At 43.4% G+C, this 17,276-nt stretch overlaps 2 protein-coding genes across 9 annotated transcripts in view; both read right to left on the reverse strand.

Annotated features, from left to right (window-relative positions):
• phldb2b (pleckstrin homology-like domain, family B, member 2b) overlaps nucleotides 1–6,313 on the reverse strand; it is a 40,961-nt gene extending 34,648 nt beyond the window's left edge. For all 5 annotated transcript variants that reach the window (XM_056434729.1, XM_056434730.1, XM_056434727.1 and 2 more), the window contains exon 1: nucleotides 4,559–6,313. In XM_056434729.1, the coding sequence (XP_056290704.1) occupies nucleotides 4,559–4,651 (93 nt within the window). In that variant the 5' untranslated portion in view covers nucleotides 4,652–6,313. The remainder of the gene's footprint in view (nucleotides 1–4,558) is intronic.
• Nucleotides 6,314–8,557: 2,244 nt separating this feature from the next.
• plcxd2 (phosphatidylinositol-specific phospholipase C, X domain containing 2) lies at nucleotides 8,558–16,883 on the reverse strand. Of its 4 annotated transcripts, XM_056434748.1 has the most exons (9): nucleotides 16,407–16,883; nucleotides 16,126–16,262; nucleotides 15,870–15,989; nucleotides 15,459–15,512; nucleotides 15,199–15,354; nucleotides 14,322–14,432; nucleotides 13,932–14,062; nucleotides 12,702–12,728; nucleotides 12,437–12,576 (listed from the first exon to the last, which is right to left on the reverse strand). In XM_056434748.1, the coding sequence occupies exons 1-8, from the start codon at nucleotides 16,507–16,509 to the stop codon at nucleotides 12,722–12,724; spliced, it is 819 nt and encodes a 272-aa protein (XP_056290723.1). In that variant the 5' UTR covers nucleotides 16,510–16,883; the 3' UTR covers nucleotides 12,437–12,576; nucleotides 12,702–12,721. The 4 variants fall into 4 exon arrangements, with proteins under 4 accessions (XP_056290721.1, XP_056290720.1, XP_056290723.1 ...); XM_056434746.1 differs by lacking the exons at nucleotides 12,437–12,576; nucleotides 12,702–12,728 and adding an exon at nucleotides 8,558–8,941 and having other exon boundaries at nucleotides 16,201–16,262; nucleotides 16,407–16,880; XM_056434745.1 differs by lacking the exons at nucleotides 12,437–12,576; nucleotides 12,702–12,728 and adding an exon at nucleotides 8,558–8,941 and having other exon boundaries at nucleotides 16,407–16,880.
• Nucleotides 16,884–17,276: the final 393 nt, after the last annotated feature.

Below are 17,276 nucleotides of genomic sequence, written 5' to 3' on the forward strand. Positions count from 1 at the left end.
GAATGAGTTTAATGTGATAGGCAGCTGTCTTGCTATATATATATACATATATATATATGTATATATATATTGCAGATCATTTAAGCAGGTGGTGGAGACCAAAACAAAGCCAAAAGAGTTCATATTGGCCTGACATTTAAAGGTCTCCAAATGAAAGCCGATGCTGCTCCGCTTGCTGGATGAGTAGGCAACATGCTTGCTCGCTTTGTTACCGTACCAAGTGTATAATATAATGTGATAATATGTCACAGTTGTGTAGCTTGCTGCACTGCCCCCTGAGCATGAAGACGAGAACTCATGGTATATGAATCACATAATGATTGTCCATCATTGTTAAGCAACAACTACACACAATATACTTTCAATGACACAATCCTACTTTCAACACATGACGGATGTTATTACAATGATTAAATATGTTTACAATTTCTCAGGTGTATAGTTACCCCTCTGGTCCAATATTTCCATTACAACTACAATGGAGTTTGATGGCAGAGCCCTGACCCACTTTTAATACTAACTTTCATCCCAAGTCGTTTTCAAACCTGAACTAGCTCTTTAAGTAATACAAAAATCATCTCAAACAACTTCATACATAGAATGTGTTTTAAATCCTTAAGACTTAAGTAAAAAAGTGCACGCATACACATCTTCCTTTGATCCCATCTGCAGGACAGCTGAGTCTTTGCCCTGCAGCTGGTAGACAGAGATGGAGATAGAAAATTAGAGTGACAGAGAAAGAGAAAGTGATGGAAGAAAAAAGAGGACGCATGAAACCAGAAGGACATTCTCCATTTCAAGAATTCTCTGTTATATTATGTTCTTCATCCTTTGCTTTCATCCTTCTGTTTCTATTTCCTCTGCACCTGTTTCTTTTCTTTCCTTCAGTTTCAATTACCTTCTCCAATGTTGTCTGTTTCTGTGGCAGGCTGCATTCTCATAAAAACACCAAGGTCGTGGGCTAAATGGTGAATATATGGCAGTTACTCTGAATGAACAAAATAGAAGAGTAGTACAACGTACAACAGACACAATCAGGATGCTTCTACTTTAACTGCAGATATTCCACGCTGGCCACTTCTTTAGTGTGTGTGCCTGCTTTATTTAAGTAGCTTAAACATCGGCTTTAGGCTGGAGGGTGTTTGAGGCAGGCAGCTCCACAGGATGATATATTGACCAACTATTGGAGATAAGAGGGGTTCATGATACACTGAGCTGCAGTCAAGGTGACTGTTACACTTGTACTTGCTACAAAAATCAAATATGAGTGGTTTCAAGCACAACAGGTTTCGGAAATGTTTTTCGTGTCTTTGGGTTTTGGAAGCGAGTGTGTGATGCAGGATGAATTGCATGCATATAGCGTGAGTTAATGTGCTTAATATATGTGCATTGTACAGTGTTCATGTGCGTGCTTGAGTGTCATATATAAGGTGCATGTCACAACCTGGATTCATCGGGACACCCATTTCCCAATCTGTTAAGAATACCACATCTTCTTTCCTCTCATGTGCTCTTAGCTCCATCTCTGTCCATTTATTTTGGACTTGTATCTCATTTGTTTACAAAACGCTGTCTTCTGAGTCCGCCTAGTTCCCTCTCCCATGCACTTGACGTGTTTCATCTGCCGTTTAAGCGTTAAATGCTGCCTGTAACCTTGCCTGTACTCCTCTCTCCGTCTTGATCTCTGTCTTTCTCCATCCCTCTGTCTCACACTAACATCCCCTCCCCTGACATTCCAGCATTACCCTCTCCTCCGCCCACCTGACAAAGCCGGCATTGTCTCACAGCTGCTGTTTAACATGGAGTCCCTCTCTGTGTCCTCCTTATAGAGCAACTCAGGGCTAAACGGGGTGAGCTTTCCCCTTCTCCTCACTACACTCTCTGTTCTGAGCGCAATCATTTCTTATATGCTCTACGCATGCATACACACCACAGACGTCAACACACCCCTCCCCCCAACACACACACACAACTTCTCTGTGACTTACTTGTTTGTGTCTTTGATTGAGTGTGTGTGTGTGTGTTCCCACGCCTGTGTGTTTGTTGTGTGTGTGTGATTTAGTGAAAACTCTGCAAGCTGATTAACACAACTTAGCCATGAACCTCTCCTCTTTTTTCTCTCCTTAAGGATGAATTTTCATCTCTCGATCACACGTTACTAACTCTGCTTTCTCCCCGGAGTCCTTTTGACTTCACGTCTCACTGGGTCATCGGACCCTATGAGACGGCATAGATCCTATCTGCCTGATGGATCATCGAGGTCTGGGTCGTGGAATTCCTGCTCCTGACTACGCCACTGTCCTGTTGAGACTCCGCCCACTGTTGAGACTCCGCCCACTCCTCCTCCCCACCGCCATCTGCCTGATGGATCGTGGAGGTCTCCATCGTGGAATATGCCTACTATGAACTATTCATACACTCTGTCATATTCATTGAATGTATTTTAACTCTAAATCTGTCCTTCTGTACACATTACATCTATTGCATCTGTCCATCCTGGAGAGGGATCCTCCTCTGTTGCTCTCCTGCAGGTTTCTTCCCTTTTTTTCCCCCTGAAGGGTTATTTGGGAGTTTTTCCTGGTCCGATGTGAGGTTTTGGGGCAGGGATGTCTATGTGTACAGATTGTAAAGCACTCCGAGACAAATTTGTAATTTGTGAAATTGGGCTATACAAATAAACTGAATTGAATTGAATTGAATTGAACCCCTGCTGTAACACAGCAAACATCCAGCAGCATTGTTCTCCAACCCCAACTCTCTCACACTCAAATGAGCGCTCTCTTTTCTATCATTTACGCAAAGGCAAGATCCTCACAGGAAAGAAAGTCCATTGTTGTTGCAGCTGACTCAAAGTTGGAGGAAACCTGAATTTCTATGGAGGGTGTGTGTGTCTTTGGGAAAGCCCAGATTACCTTTGCTGCCATATGGAGAGGATCCACTGATATTTGGCTTTCTGAAGGGCCGGATATGACAGAGACAAGGGGGGACAGGGAAGTGTCGAGGGGCACATACAACCCACATTTAACATCGCTCACAAGGTGAAATCAACTGTGAGTGCTGACGAAGAAGAAAAGAGGGAGGCCGAAAACAGGGCGAATAAATCAATAATAATAAATAAAAACAGACTAAAGGAGGGGAAAGAGATTAATGGACCAAGAAACAAATGCGATCCCATTCTGCACTGACGGAAATCCAAGCACATAACTGGTAAACACACAATGTGGAGGGAATCTTTACAGAGTAGAACAATATTTAGCTTCAGCACACTAGATATACTTACAAGGGCTGTAGGTGCACTTCTATCACTTGTTAAGGGTTGGGTCGGTACAGTGTGAGTAGCTCAGAACATTATTGGTATGTTGAGTCTGTGTGACAATCCTCCCGGTTTCCACATCATAGACAGTGCCAGCTTGACCGGTATAATGGTTTTAACATAGCTTATCATTCTATATGAGAAGGTTTTTTTCGTAACCTAAACACAGACGTGTTGTTGTAAAGTGCTGTGGTTGGACACATCCACAGCCTAATAAATACAATGGTATTCAGAGCCATAGCAACATATAACTGGTTTCCAACAAACCTGACAAGACCAACTCAACATGACCCAAGTGTAACCTTGTGTATCATTCCCTTACTGGGAAGTTGTCAAGGATTATACTGTGTCAGATCAATTTAGATTAAATAGCCTCCCACTACACACTCAATTCATCCATACTTAAGACTTATACAGTGTGCCTGCCATGTTAAGGAGGTACGTGGTGATGAGAGAGGGGAAGCAACACGCAGTGCGTCGAGGAACTCATGGCAGCTAGAGAACAAGTGAGTCATGGGATAATACTAGCTTGTGCCATGGACTGATCCACGAAGGTGTGCTTCAGGGTTGTTTGTGCCAAATGTGGGATAGAGGTATAGTCACACACTACCAATACCCCAAACCACTCATCATCAGTCAAAATCAGCCACTGCTCTCATTTGTCTTCTTATTGGTACTCCTTATTTAAATATCCAATTAAAGTTCCAATATGAATCATGCGCTGTAATATCTGAGAAGTTGTTCTAACTTTTTCATTTTTTCATCTAAAAAGCATGTGCCTCGAAAAAAGGTTAGTAAATATATATGTTTATTTTGTATCTACTTGTTAAGAAAAATAAAATGATGCCGTATTCCTGAATGAATACTGTGAACGGGCTCCAAGTTAGAAATAGAAAGAGGATTCAAAATATTCGTTATCATTGTGTTTCTTGATTGGTCTTTATCCTCAGCGTATTAACTTATACTCGCACATTTCTAAACTGGGGGCATTTAATCAGTGGCCCAGAAACAAACAAAACGTTCCCTGTATTGTATTTGCCGAGAACAAAATCTGGAATTTAAGTCGGATAAGATGTAGCTTATCTTTACACAGCTCATAAACACACACTGTAAAGAACTCCCAGAGTAGATTAAACACCAGTGGATGTTGGAACACCATAAAAGAGATTGGATACATTTATGGCAAACACATTTAAATCATCAACACATATTGTGGTATTCATCCCCACATGAAATCACACTCACCATTATTGAAACAGGACTGAACACTTCTGTCATTGTGCAGTAAAAGGATCCCAAAGATATTCTGTCACTTCCTTCGATGCTGGGGTCACGCATACATCCCCTGTGCAGTGTGCGCTATAGGAGATACTTTTAATCCTCTGTCACATCCACACATTCACACACACACACACACACACACACAGAAACAGACACACACATACAGATACACAACCGCTCCAAACCTACACAAACGTTTTTTAAAAGCCAATCGCGACCTGCGGAAGAATGCAGCAACAGCTGGAAGTGGAGCTGGGAGCCAGCAAGGGGAGGGAGTCTCTCTCTCTCTCTCTCTCTCTCTTTCTCTCACACAAACACGCTGACACAGACACAGAGCCTAATGTGCAGGTGTTAACGGACCACCTTCACTTGACCTCTCATTCTCACTAGCTCAAATAGAAAACCCTTTAGGTTCAGAGAGAGAGAAGCGGAGAGAGGGAGAAAAAGAGAGGGAGAGAGAGAGAGAGAGAGAGCATTCCTTCGGACTTACTTGGCAGCATTGATAAAAAACCATGATAAGAAGCATGTTTAGCTAATGATATTACAACAGGAATGCAGTCTAGTCTGCACTCACATGACACAATGCAGTCCCACTATACTGAGAGTTTTGATTCATTCAGTCTATGAAGACAGAACCAGGCTGGTGGGCAAAAGAACTGGCCTTCCTTTCTGAGGAATGTGATGAAAAAGACATCCATATGAACACACTATGGTACAATTGCAGGAAGGTACAACAATCTACACATTAAACACACACACACACACAAAAGAAAACGCATCACGCATTCATTATCATTTATCCAGTTAGCATTGCAAAACATCTTTACGAAATCGAAGTCATAACGAGAGGAAAACGTCGCAGTGCATTGGTCAATTTACTCTGAATCTTGATCTCTGGTCGGTTGAATGCTGCACATGTGGACCTGTGAGTATTTAAGCATTGGCTGGCTGCTCTTTGTATAAGTTATGTGCACCCTCCGAGAAGCTACATGTACGGTCATGCGTCAGTCTGAAGACATCATGGAGCCGGCGGTTCTGTATCGGAAGGTAATTTCCTTCGGCAGAGGTGTGTGCATTCTCCACGGTTCGCAGCAGAGGTTACATAAGACGACAACGTGCACTATGCACAACTATAATATGATCTCAGTCAAGCGGAATATTGTTTAGGCTACACACGAGGATCACAAGTGTAATGCCTGGTGTGTCGTTATGGTTGGGAAATGATGAATGTCGTGTTGAAAGTGGTCCACTGATTAGGACTGAGGGCAAGGACCCCCCCCCTCCCCCAGGCAGGAGGATTATTTTATCTCTCCGGCACCGCATGGATCTCTTCGTGGATAAACAGGAAGAGAGCTCGTGCACACCGGGCCCCTGCTCCACTTTCTCCACTGCGCCTCAGGACACACATTATGTGTACAGATCTACTGGCCATGAGAGAGTCAATAAAGGTTTTGAACCCACAGAATTAGATATCCCTCAAAGTGTGAATCTGTTCACAAGTTCACAAACCCAACTATGTCTACTCTGCTATCGCAAGGATCAAGGAGGAGGAAAGAGGAGACGACATGGGATCGGCAGACGGAAAAAATATTGCCACTCGTCATGGCTTTTCGGTCCCTTTGGTTCTCGACCCAACTCTAACAGATGCATCTTTAAAAAGCCTTCAAATTATAACAGCTAAGTGTTAACAGGCCAATTCTCCCTGAAAATGGTCTTGCAGTTCCTGTTAACGTTCTCTCTTGTCACGTGTTTTCAGAAGCTATGAAGCTACTCGGCCTCCATGGCTGCTTTGCTAGCATGAGAGCAGCTAAGCTTAATTCCCCCTGTCATCATCCCGCCGAACGTTTGACAGCATTCCCGAGCGAATTCCACAACTCCCATGTGATCCCAGGAGGCTGAGCAGGAACTCTGGAGCTGTGTGGAGAGGGCTTCCACCTGGTGTTCGGAGGCCCTGCAGTGGGGAGAAACAGTTTCATCCAGACAAATGCACCTTACTTACTTACAGCCATAAGTCTACTGTACTAAAAGGCCTGTGAAACAGTATCTGAACCACTTAACACCAATTCTCTGACAGCTCATTTAGTCTCTGGGAAATCCCTGGTATCATCATTGATGGGGGGCTTTGAGGATTTGAGTGGGACTTCTAATAACTGTAGAATAACAGACACTTGGTTGGCAAAACACACAAAGGCAGCATGATTACTTCAGGACTTTATTGGAGGATCATGCTTGAGTTGTCATATTCTCCTTTGAAACGTGGGAAGCCAGCAGGGATACAGAGGAGGGACAGAGGGAGAGAGAGAGAGAAAGAGAGAGAGAAAGAGGACCAATCCAAACAACTAAAGGAATGCTCTCATCAGTTGGAGCTGCTGCTCTCTGCTCTCCCACTTGCCTGCCATAGTATGTGTAATTACTCCACAATTAAAGTGCCTGTGCGTATATGTGTGTGTGTGTGTGTGTGTGTGAGAGAGAGACTTGCAGCGCTTGGTGCCCACCAACCATGTCAACAATGTGGCCTGGACAGAACAGGCTATTTCACACCAGTGAGTCAGGGAGTGAAAAAAAAAAAAAAAAAAAAAAAAAAAGGCAGACTTGTTATGAAGAGAAAACATTTTACTTTCCTGTCAGATGCTGCTGAGAGGGAAAAAACAGCTGTTCAGATATCTCTTTTTGTTCCCTCCATTTCTTCTTAATGTCCTCTGCCGTCTTACTGCCTCTGCTTTGTAAATCCCTTTGCCTCCTCTTCTGCAGTCCGTCTCTCCGCCTCCTCTCTTTGCCTACTCTAACCACAGGAATGCATGGCGACTGTCACATACTCTCCATGTCATGCATAATCACAGGGCCCACCGAGCACACACACAACACACAGAGGCATTTCCCCTGGCTATGGATAAGTAGAGTGTGCCTCATGGTGCTGGACATGGTCATATGTTGTATACTGGAGTGCTCTATGCATTTCCCCTCCATACTTTTTCTGTCCGAGGAAACTGTTTCCATTCCTGCATCGGTAGTTATGGAGGGAAAACACACACTAATAAAAAGTATTTAAGTTAAAGCTGTATGGGTGCACTTTTAATGAGTATTGTGGCACAAGTTCCACACGTATTTAGCTTATGCCTCTGCAACACCCCCCCCCCCCTCCTTAAAAGTGTCACTGTTCACATAAACTTCATAGCCCAATGATATGTACCAAGACAGTGTTGCTGCACAAAGAGCTACAACGTGTGGCATTGCTTAACATAGAAGCAAAAAATACTGCACTTTTCACTATTGTAAAAACAACAACTGCATAGTTTTAAACCCAACTTCAGAATACTGGCTCGGTGTTAACAATAGTGAATGCAATGTAAATGAATCCACTTCCATTATGTCATTAACAATTCTCTCACATAATGTTGGATATATTAGTCTGTAAACAAGATCGATTTGCATTCCAATACCTGATGTGTACACTAGTTCCAGTGCAGTCGATGGCTTAAATACCTCTGATTACAGTATCTCAAAAAGCAAAAGAAATATGCAAAATAAGATCCTGGTTTTCACCACTAATAAAATAAAACCTGTAATGTGATCAGAACATGTAAAAAACAAAAGGACAAGGATTGTAATATTTGAGAAGTTAAACCATATAAGTGCATTCCTGAGTCTTTTCATCATTGTCCAGGTCACGAGGAGCTGGGAATCTTTTTCTGCATGGCGACCTGTGCGGCTTCGCCTTTAAGGACCAATGTGGTGTATGTCCAGTTTTCCCACAAAAGGGAAGGTCGAGAAATTAATTTAAGAAGCTAAAGCTGTGGTGTGACATCATTTGGTTGACAATATAACAACAGTAATCTGAGCTCCAGCTTCTTTCCCTCTTTTGGACTTGATGATGTTGGGGATGTGGAAGTCATCTGCAACCCAGACTGTGTCATTGTTCTGTCTAACGGTGTCATTCTAGGGTCTAAGTAATGTCCCTAGAGTATCCCTGTGTAATCTATTGTGGAAGTGTCCTTGAGCAAGGCAACCTTGTCAGTTCAAGAAGCACCTATGTGCTAGATGACAACAATAAAATAAAAACGTAAATCACACATTATTATTGAAAATAATGGAACAACTATATATGCAACAATGATGGAGGAATCTGTCGTCCGACCTCTGCCACACAGCGGGGTCCAGACACATTGGTCCTGTTGTGCACACATGTGTCATCTCGGTCTGCGGTCCTGTTCAGGCAACAGCAGGTTGTTGAGTTTGATGACTATGTTGGCGAAGTCGGTGAGGTCCACAAAGTCAGAGGTGATGATGTTCACCCCCTCCTGCCCCGGCCTCTGAGCCTCAACCCAGGACATGATGGTTGGCAGGTTTCTGGAGCCCCCAAAGAAGAGAGTTTGTGTTAGAAGTAAAACAATAACAAAAAAAGACACCCCTATGTGTTCCACTGAACATGCTGTCACTTGATTTCAAACGTGATTCACTGGCCAAGTTTCCGTCTCTACGACTCTAATCAGTTGATAACCCAGACTGAATGTCTCTCTGTGTCCACCACATTTGACGAAAAGCTGCTGATAAGGTTTTTGAGATAAAGTAGCTTGACGTAGGAGAAAATGGTACAGATGGAAAAGGGGTTAAAGGAAGTGATGTTTCTGTCTGTCAGTGAGGGAGCTATTTTCCACCATTGCCTCAAAATCATTGCTTTGCATTCAAATACTTTCTGTTATAGTTCTTGGCATGTGGGCACACACACAAAAACACAAACACATGCCATAGCTGTATCACTTCCAACACCCTAAAAGTCTCCACTTTTGAGTCGACAGCAGAACAAAACCAGGAAGTCAGAATGTTTCACCAGCAGTGATAAACAATCCCACTTCCTCGGAAGTGCAAAATGAGGCCGCCTCCTGTCTCGACAGAGCAGGAGTTTTATACCCCAGCATTTCTCTCACTTTTAAGGCCATGGTGGGTACGTCCTCTGAGTCAGGATTCCTACTTAAAGCTTTGTCTCAACGAGCTAGATGACTGCTAACGTCGTGCAGATAATTTAGTCCTTGCTTAGGAAGTGAGATATCTTGTCTGAGCGATGAACTGTGTTTCTGTTTCATCCTCTATAGTTTGGAAATGTATTTAGCAGATTATAGCTAATCCTTAGTTAAATAAACCAGTGAAGTGGCAGAGTTTTGTAACAGAGACGGCTCGATGGTGTTTTGAGCCCTCACCGGAGCCTTCCAGGCAGCCGCTGCCTGGAAGGTGGTCCCGCCCCCCAAAACTCTGATCCAATCAATGCGCTACCCCCACTTGGAGCGGAGCGCATATTCAAATCCACTTTTTGGAGCGCATTGCATATTCAAACCCGCGCATTTGGAGCCAAACCCACTTGGAGCGCATTTAACCCACTTGGTTCAACAATTTCAAAGGTACGTAGCTATTTTTGGGCCGGCTAATGTTGTGGTAATGTTATTTCAACCTGCTAGCTAGCAGATAGATTATGCTAATCTTAGCTGTGGTAATGTCATTTCTACCTGCTAGCGAGCTAAATCTGGTTAAAATATTAGGTAACAAAGTAAGATTAATTACTGCAGATTAATCACTGTATTTGAGTGATTGTTAATGGTTAGTGGTTATCTTTCAAATGATGCCTGTGAGGCACTTGACGTTGAGACTGGTTGACTTCCAGGCTGCTTTGGAATAAGGATACCTCTGAGGCAGCCACCAGTTTTTGGATAACTCTGAGGCATCATAGGTAGTGTTGACTACTTTATATCAATAAATAACTACTTTAAAGACTTTAAAGACTACTTTATATCAATAAAGAACTTCAGAAAGCCAGCTCCAAACTATTACACCCCAGTGTCAATAAGTGTTTCATTGTCACATTGGTATGTGCATCAAATCTGAATTTAATACTGTGTTCGTGTCATGATATGTCTTTCCCATTTTTGTTAAGGCGGCCAAGGACCTGTGCTCCTCCGTCGGTGCTCTGGCTGCCAGGAGCATCGAATTTAAAGAAGTGGCCATGCTGCCGGCATCAGACCCCACTGTGGCCACAGGAGAGCCACGGAGTTCAAGTAATTTGCAATATTCCACATCCTATATCTGGGCTCTGACAGGTTTAATATACATTATTTATCCTGAATTTATGTTTATCTTTTCCTCCAGACAACAGCTCCAGCACCTCGCCAACCAGGTGAGGTCAAATGATCAATTTGACCTCCTCACGCACACCTTGGGGCCAGGAATGGTAGAGGTGGTGGTGGATATTTTTTAAAGTGTGTTGACACACATTGAAAATATTAACAATTAGCAATTTGTTGTTTGTTGTGTTCATTAATTAAATATCTTCATGTTCTACATCACTGTGTATGTGTCGTGAATTGGAAGTGTATTGAACTTGGCATCTTGATTTAACTAGTCTGATAATTTAGCTAGCTGGGCCTGAAATCGCATGGTGTAAATTACAGATCCGACATGTTAGGCATGTGGATTAAGGCAAATAGTCATGGTAACACTATGTCAACACTAATTTCTACAGCTTCACATAAGGGTTTATTCCAGTAGAGTGTTACAAGTTAATGAAACCCCAACTTACATTAATTATTTTTTTTAAATGTATCGTCAGAGGACACACACATGATGGAGGAGAGACATGACTGATGGGGTGTGACATATTCTTTATTGAAAATAAAGGCCAAATACAACCCTCATACACACAGTAAAATGGTAAAAACAAAATTTCACACGCAAACAGCTTAGTTTACTAAGCACGAAGGATGGCAGAATTTAATACACTATAAATATTATCTAAATATTTTATTGGGGCAGTGTGGGACAGGTCGGAAAACTGGGGAAAGACTAGTTACGGGTTCGCTGTCTTCGCCTGCGCTTAAATGCCCCGTCGTGATGGACAGTTTGTATCTGCCGCTTGTTGTGGTCTGTCTTTGAATAGTTTGCAATCAGGTGGAGCAGTCCTCCTCCTGATCTCCTCCACCGTTATCTGGTATCTTTGTAAAATAATTTCTGAGTCACACTCAAAGAAGGTTTCAATGTTTCAACAATATTATTCGTAACAATATTAGGATTTCATCTTCTTTACATACAGTACAGTATTGTACACATGTAATGTCTGTACATAGCCCTTCTGTCTTTACTGCCATCCCAACAGATGTTCCTATAACCCAAAACTGTGATGGGCTCTGGAAACCAGTCACATGGTGAAAAGGGACATTTTTGAGATTAGAGTGAAAATACTAGTAGGTCGAAACTCAGTATTTTGGTGAAATTGGGTTTTGATTCAATTATTATTCTATAACATGTCTATCATCCCTAAACATATCTACTTGTTTTTCATTAATTGAATGTGTTAAAATGTGCTTTATTCAACCAGCCAGTCTATTTAGAACCCTCTCTTTAAAGTTGTTTTGTCAAAATTCTATTCCATGAAATCTAACTGATCAGCTGACTTTGGGCAATCATAACATTTGAAACAGACAAATAATGAAAACATATTTGAAACAAGCTTGAAGTCAGCTTCCAAAGGTCAAATTTCACCATGTGACTGGTTTTCCCAGATCCCATCACAAATGGTCTCAGCACTGTTACTACCACACTACCACTAAAAATATAAACCTGTCTTGAAGAAACCTATGCCTAGCTGTGCACTTCACCTTTGCTCCGATGCCCTGAGCATGTCCTCAAAAGGCTGTGGACATTCTGAAATGCCGGCTGGGATGGGGCAGTAGGGCTTGGTGGAGCAGCAGGGCCGGATGGGGCAGGAAGGGTGGATGGAGCAGCAGGGCTAGATGGGGTTGGGGCTGGGCGAGGCTCCACCAACCAGTGGTGACTGGTGGAAAATTGCGATCTTGCAGATGGTCCTATAAAGTAACAAGAAGTAACCAAATTTGCTATATGAGGAGATGAACTAGTGTTGTAGTACTCGAGTCCAGATGGCAAGATAAAGAATAACTTACCACCTTTTGACACCTGCAGGGCCTTCCGCTTCCATCCTACTGTATAAAGACATTGCAAGGAACTAATAAGTATTTTTTGGGGAATTATTGAAGTCATTGTTAAATGTCAGTGTGTGAAAGAGACTTTTTTTTAGTCATTAAAGTAGGTCTAGGTTGAACCTTACCCTTCCTGGGCGCCATTTCTTCATGAACTGAAAGAGAAAGGCAATATGAGTGTGATTAGTATTATCACATAATGTTAGGCATATGCAATGTTAAAAATAATCTGGCAGATTTATTCAATAGGCCTATCTGTATGAGGAGGCATGAGGACAATTTAACTAAGGGATATCAGTCTACAGTCAACCAGTCTCAACATCAAGTGCCTCACAGGCATCCAAAGCTAATTGGCTGCCTGAGAGCTAACCAGTGTTAGGAAGCAGCCTGGGAGTCAGCCCTCTTAATGTCCGTCTAGATGCCTTACAGGTATCTAAAACCAACTGGATGCCTGTGAGTTAACCTGTATACCAACGACTAGGCAGCCTGGCAGTCAACACTACCTATGATGCCTCAGAGTTATCCAAAACTGGTGGCTGCCTCAGAGGTATCCTTATTCCAAAGCAGCCTGGAAGTCAACCAGTCTCAACGTCAAGTGCCTCACAGGCATCATTTGAAAGATAACCACTAACCATTAACAATCACTCAAATACAGTGATTAATCTGCAGTAATTAATCTTACTTTGTTACCTAATATTTTAACCAGATTTAGCTCGCTAGCAGGTAGAAATGACATTACCACAGCTAAGATTAGCATAATCTATCTGCTAGCTAGCAGGTTGAAATAACATTACCACAACATTAGCCAGCCCAAAATAGCTACGTACCTTTGAAATTGTTGAACCAAGTGGGTTAAATGCGCTCCAAATGCGCTCCAAGTGGGTTTGGCTCCAAATGCGCGGGTTTGAATATGCAATGCGCTCCAAAAAGTGGATTTGAATATGCGCTCCGCTCCAAGTGGGGGTAGCGCATTGATTGGATCAGAGTTTTGGGGGGCGGGACCACCTTCCGGCGCCTTCCAGGCAGCGGCTGCCTGGAAGGCTCCGGTGAGGGCTCAAAACACCATCGAACCGCTTTACTGCAAGCATTTGTAGCATTTACTATACTGCCCTCTACTGGCCACAGACCAAAAGTAATTCAATGGAGTTAAGCGCAGACATGTCAGAAGGTGCATGGAGCACATCCATGCTTGGACACATGCTCACACATATTAGACACATGCTATGGAGCAAAGTATATGTAAAGCTAATGTATTCAAATCACCAAAGAAGTTGACACTCTAATGATTGGAGTGTCAACTTCTTTGGTCGTTCACACTTCCCCGACCTTCATAAAACAGCCCAAACGCAGTGACTGACCTTTCCACCAGGTAGCTGCGAAGCCCCCAGACCAGGCCCTTGGCCACAGTTTTGGACTTGGGTGTGAGGATGGCCTGAGACACGTGGAAGGAGCCCTGCTTGGCTCTTTGCTGTAGTGTAGTTTCCAGGAACTAGACGGGGGAATGTCAAACACAAACAGCTGACACACAGCTAATGTCATCTCAAGCACAACTTGATGTGATATGTGTGGGGAGTGGGGACATAGCTTATGTCTCTTTATTTATAAGCTGAAGATTTTCTTTTTTGCAATTTAGAAGTAGCAAAATCTTAGATACCAGTACTGATATTCAGCTGAATGAGATGAAAGAAGTAGACATGGGGCCCTCACGCTGGTGGGTACAGTTTTCACAGCCTATGTGGTTTTCTGACCTGTGTGAGCTTCTTGGGTCGGGTGGTGTTCGCCCAGGGAGCGGGGATCTTGTTTCCGGGCCACATGACAGGAATGTGCTGAGCCGATGGATGATGGTAGAACACAATCACCTGAGGAACAAAAGTAAATGAAAGGCTGTGAATAGATACATTTAAAAGACTGCGCCCCTGATTGAGGGTCTTTTACAATGACATTGTTCACAAAACAGCTGGCTGCCCTCTGGAGCCGGTATTTGTGCAAATGTATCCTGCTCTACGGTCTCTCCTCTGTCTGCTCTCAAGGCTCTCTCTTCTTCTCCTTTGCTAGCTAAACCAGTCACAGATTAGGGTCATACGAGCAGGATATAAACTGATAGCATCGGAGTGAGACACGGACATGCGCGGAGAACCATGACGAAATAAAAATGAATCGTCTCTAAAACCAGAAAGACGTACAGATGAATGTGTACGTGGAGCTTCTCGCGTCCACATCTGGACGTGTACATATAAAAAGAAGAGAATGAAGACAGACTAAGATGAAGAGCGTGAGATGAGAAAATTCAGGAAGAAATGTAGGGAAGGAGAAAGGGAAGGGGCTGTGAAGAAGGGATCAACGCTAAATACCAGAAAAGAAGATAGGCAGGTTGGATGATGGATGAAAAGTTAATGGGATGATGTCACCACTAATTTTTGAACTGGAGAGTCACAGTCAGCAAGGATTACCTGTCGACAGGGGTTAAGTGGGCCGTCCAATAAACACATGCCTCCGCGCCATTATTACTTGTACATGTGAGCTTTAAATGCTCTGAGATCACTGGAGTCACATGGTTGGAAGTGGACAAAATATTTGTTTTTAAATGTTTCGAGGACAGTTGTGATATATGAATTATGATCTCACCTGGTATTTGTTTTGCCAGAGGAAGTCCAGAGTGATGCTCTCTACTGCACAGTCGTTGCAAAGCTTGCTGCCAAACACTTGCTTGAGCATGTTGATGAGGTACACATGATGCTCTGCTCCCATTGCATAGTAGTGGTTGAAGTCAAGGAACACAACCTAAATCAATCAAATGTCAAAACCACATAAGTATGATGACTTTTTCAATCTATGTCCATGTGCATGTATTTCGTAAAGAACAGTGAACTCAAAATGCTTCTCACTTCTTTCCTGTGCCGGTTTAAGAAGGTGTTGATTTCTAACAAGCCATCGCACACCTGTGGGGGAGAACAGAGTGAGAGGTTGGAGGTCATTTACTGCATCCAGAGGAGTCCCTGTGTCACGCGGGCGACAGGTACATGTCGCTATCACACATTTCTGGAGACAGATGCTTACAACTAAACTCACACCCTTTGATCCCTGTTCAAGGCCATCTCCATCCCACTACTGACATCAGCTGAAATATTGGAAACAACATTCAAATGTACTTTCGATTATTTGAAACATCTGATCCAGAAAGACAGAAACCTCACACATTGATGAATAATACTCGACTGTGACGTATTTAATCACAATAAGGACGAGCAGGTGCATATAGCCTATTGATGACGCATTTGGATCACCTGCATGCTCACCTTGTGGCCAAACAGGCCGTGGATGAAGTAGATCTCATGTCCAGACTCTCTTGGTTTGGAGGAGACCCGGAGATCAAAGTAGCGAATTCCTGCCTCCAACTGCTCTTTAAATGTCAGGTTCTAGAAATACAAGCATTATATATAACACATCTGTCACGCTGTAAAATATTAAAATGCATTTAAAATGTCATCTTTAAGCTATCATGGCTCCAGAGATGGTATAGCCTTTTATATGTCACTGGTCTGAACTCTGTACCTGGGTCATGGACCACTTCACCATGACTTTCTTGGCTAAGATGCTGAACATGGTGGCGAGATACTTCACATACACCTTCTGGTCTGGGCCCACAGGAGCATGCACATCAACCCAGTAGGTAAACGAATCATGAGACCCTGGTCGAGACAAAGGAAAATAACAATGAACAGATCTCATGCCTTTTCAACAGTGCAGCTTTGTTTTTATCTTTCCAACGTGGACACTAATGGACCAATGAACAGACGCCGAGAACGCAACATCTTTACGCATGCAGGACTCACCTGGCACGGCGAGGTGTTTGAGGGGCATGGCACTGAGCTTCGAGGGGAGCGAACCCATCCAGTCGGCATTGGCATTGCCGATCCCCGCAGGTCGGGTCTTCATGTCATAAACAGCCTGTCAAAAAACCCCGCCTCAGGAAACCGCACCGTGCGCATGCAATCCCGGTGACGGTCTTCCGTGCGCTCCCACCAGGTCACAACTATCGCACACCATCCTGCACCGTCTCAGTTAATCCAGGCCACATATAGGACCGGTTCAAGACGTCTTTCGACTCGCACCAAAGCGAGTATGACCCTTTTCATCTCCCGGTTTTCGGTAGGTTCCGGTGCGCAGTTCTCCAACCGGTGAACCAGGCATCCGTAGACAAGACAGATCGTGATAATCCTCTTAGAGCAGCATTCTCCTTGTTATCCCCTTCTCCTGCTTCTTGGCCTTACCTGCCTCGTGTGTGTGTGTGTGTGTCTGTGTGTGTGTAAGGCGGAGACAGACAGGAAAGTTATCTCAATTGAAGTGGAATATAGTAAGTGTGTGTGTGGGGGGGGAGGTTCTCTTAATTGTAGTCGAATATTCTGGTCTAGAACCACAAAGCCATGGCTCCCATGGATTCGTTACTTGAAGGACTAATGGTCCACATGGCACATAGGCTTAGTCTAACCTAATTATTAGGCCATACGTGGCCTACATAGAAACAAAGGCTAATATAAATAGCCATTTATAAACTGCTTAAAGGTGTCTTCGCCGCTCTCTATTGGCTGATGTGGAAAACCACAACCCGACAGTTCCATCTACTGGTGGAGCGCGTGTGTTACAACTGTGTCCTGAGGCGGTGGAGTGAAGAGCTCTCACGCTTATCACTTTATTGTTGTCAT

The sequence above is a fragment of the Pseudoliparis swirei genome, chromosome 16, assembly GCF_029220125.1.
Source record: "Pseudoliparis swirei isolate HS2019 ecotype Mariana Trench chromosome 16, NWPU_hadal_v1, whole genome shotgun sequence".
NCBI classification, from domain to species: Eukaryota; Metazoa; Chordata; class Actinopteri; order Perciformes; family Liparidae; genus Pseudoliparis; species Pseudoliparis swirei.

Coding starts and splice junctions, on each gene's coding strand:
- plcxd2 (XM_056434745.1), bottom strand. CDS start 16,509: ATGAAGACCCGACCTGCGGGGATCGGCAATGCCAATGCCGACTGGATG. Junction 16,263..16,406: donor CAAACACCTCGCCGTGCCAG/GTGAGTCCTGCA, acceptor TGTCTCGACCAG/GGTCTCATGATTCGTTTACC. Junction 14,063..14,321: donor GACCCAAGAAGCTCACACAG/GTCAGAAAACCA, acceptor TCCCCCGTCTAG/TTCCTGGAAACTACACTACA.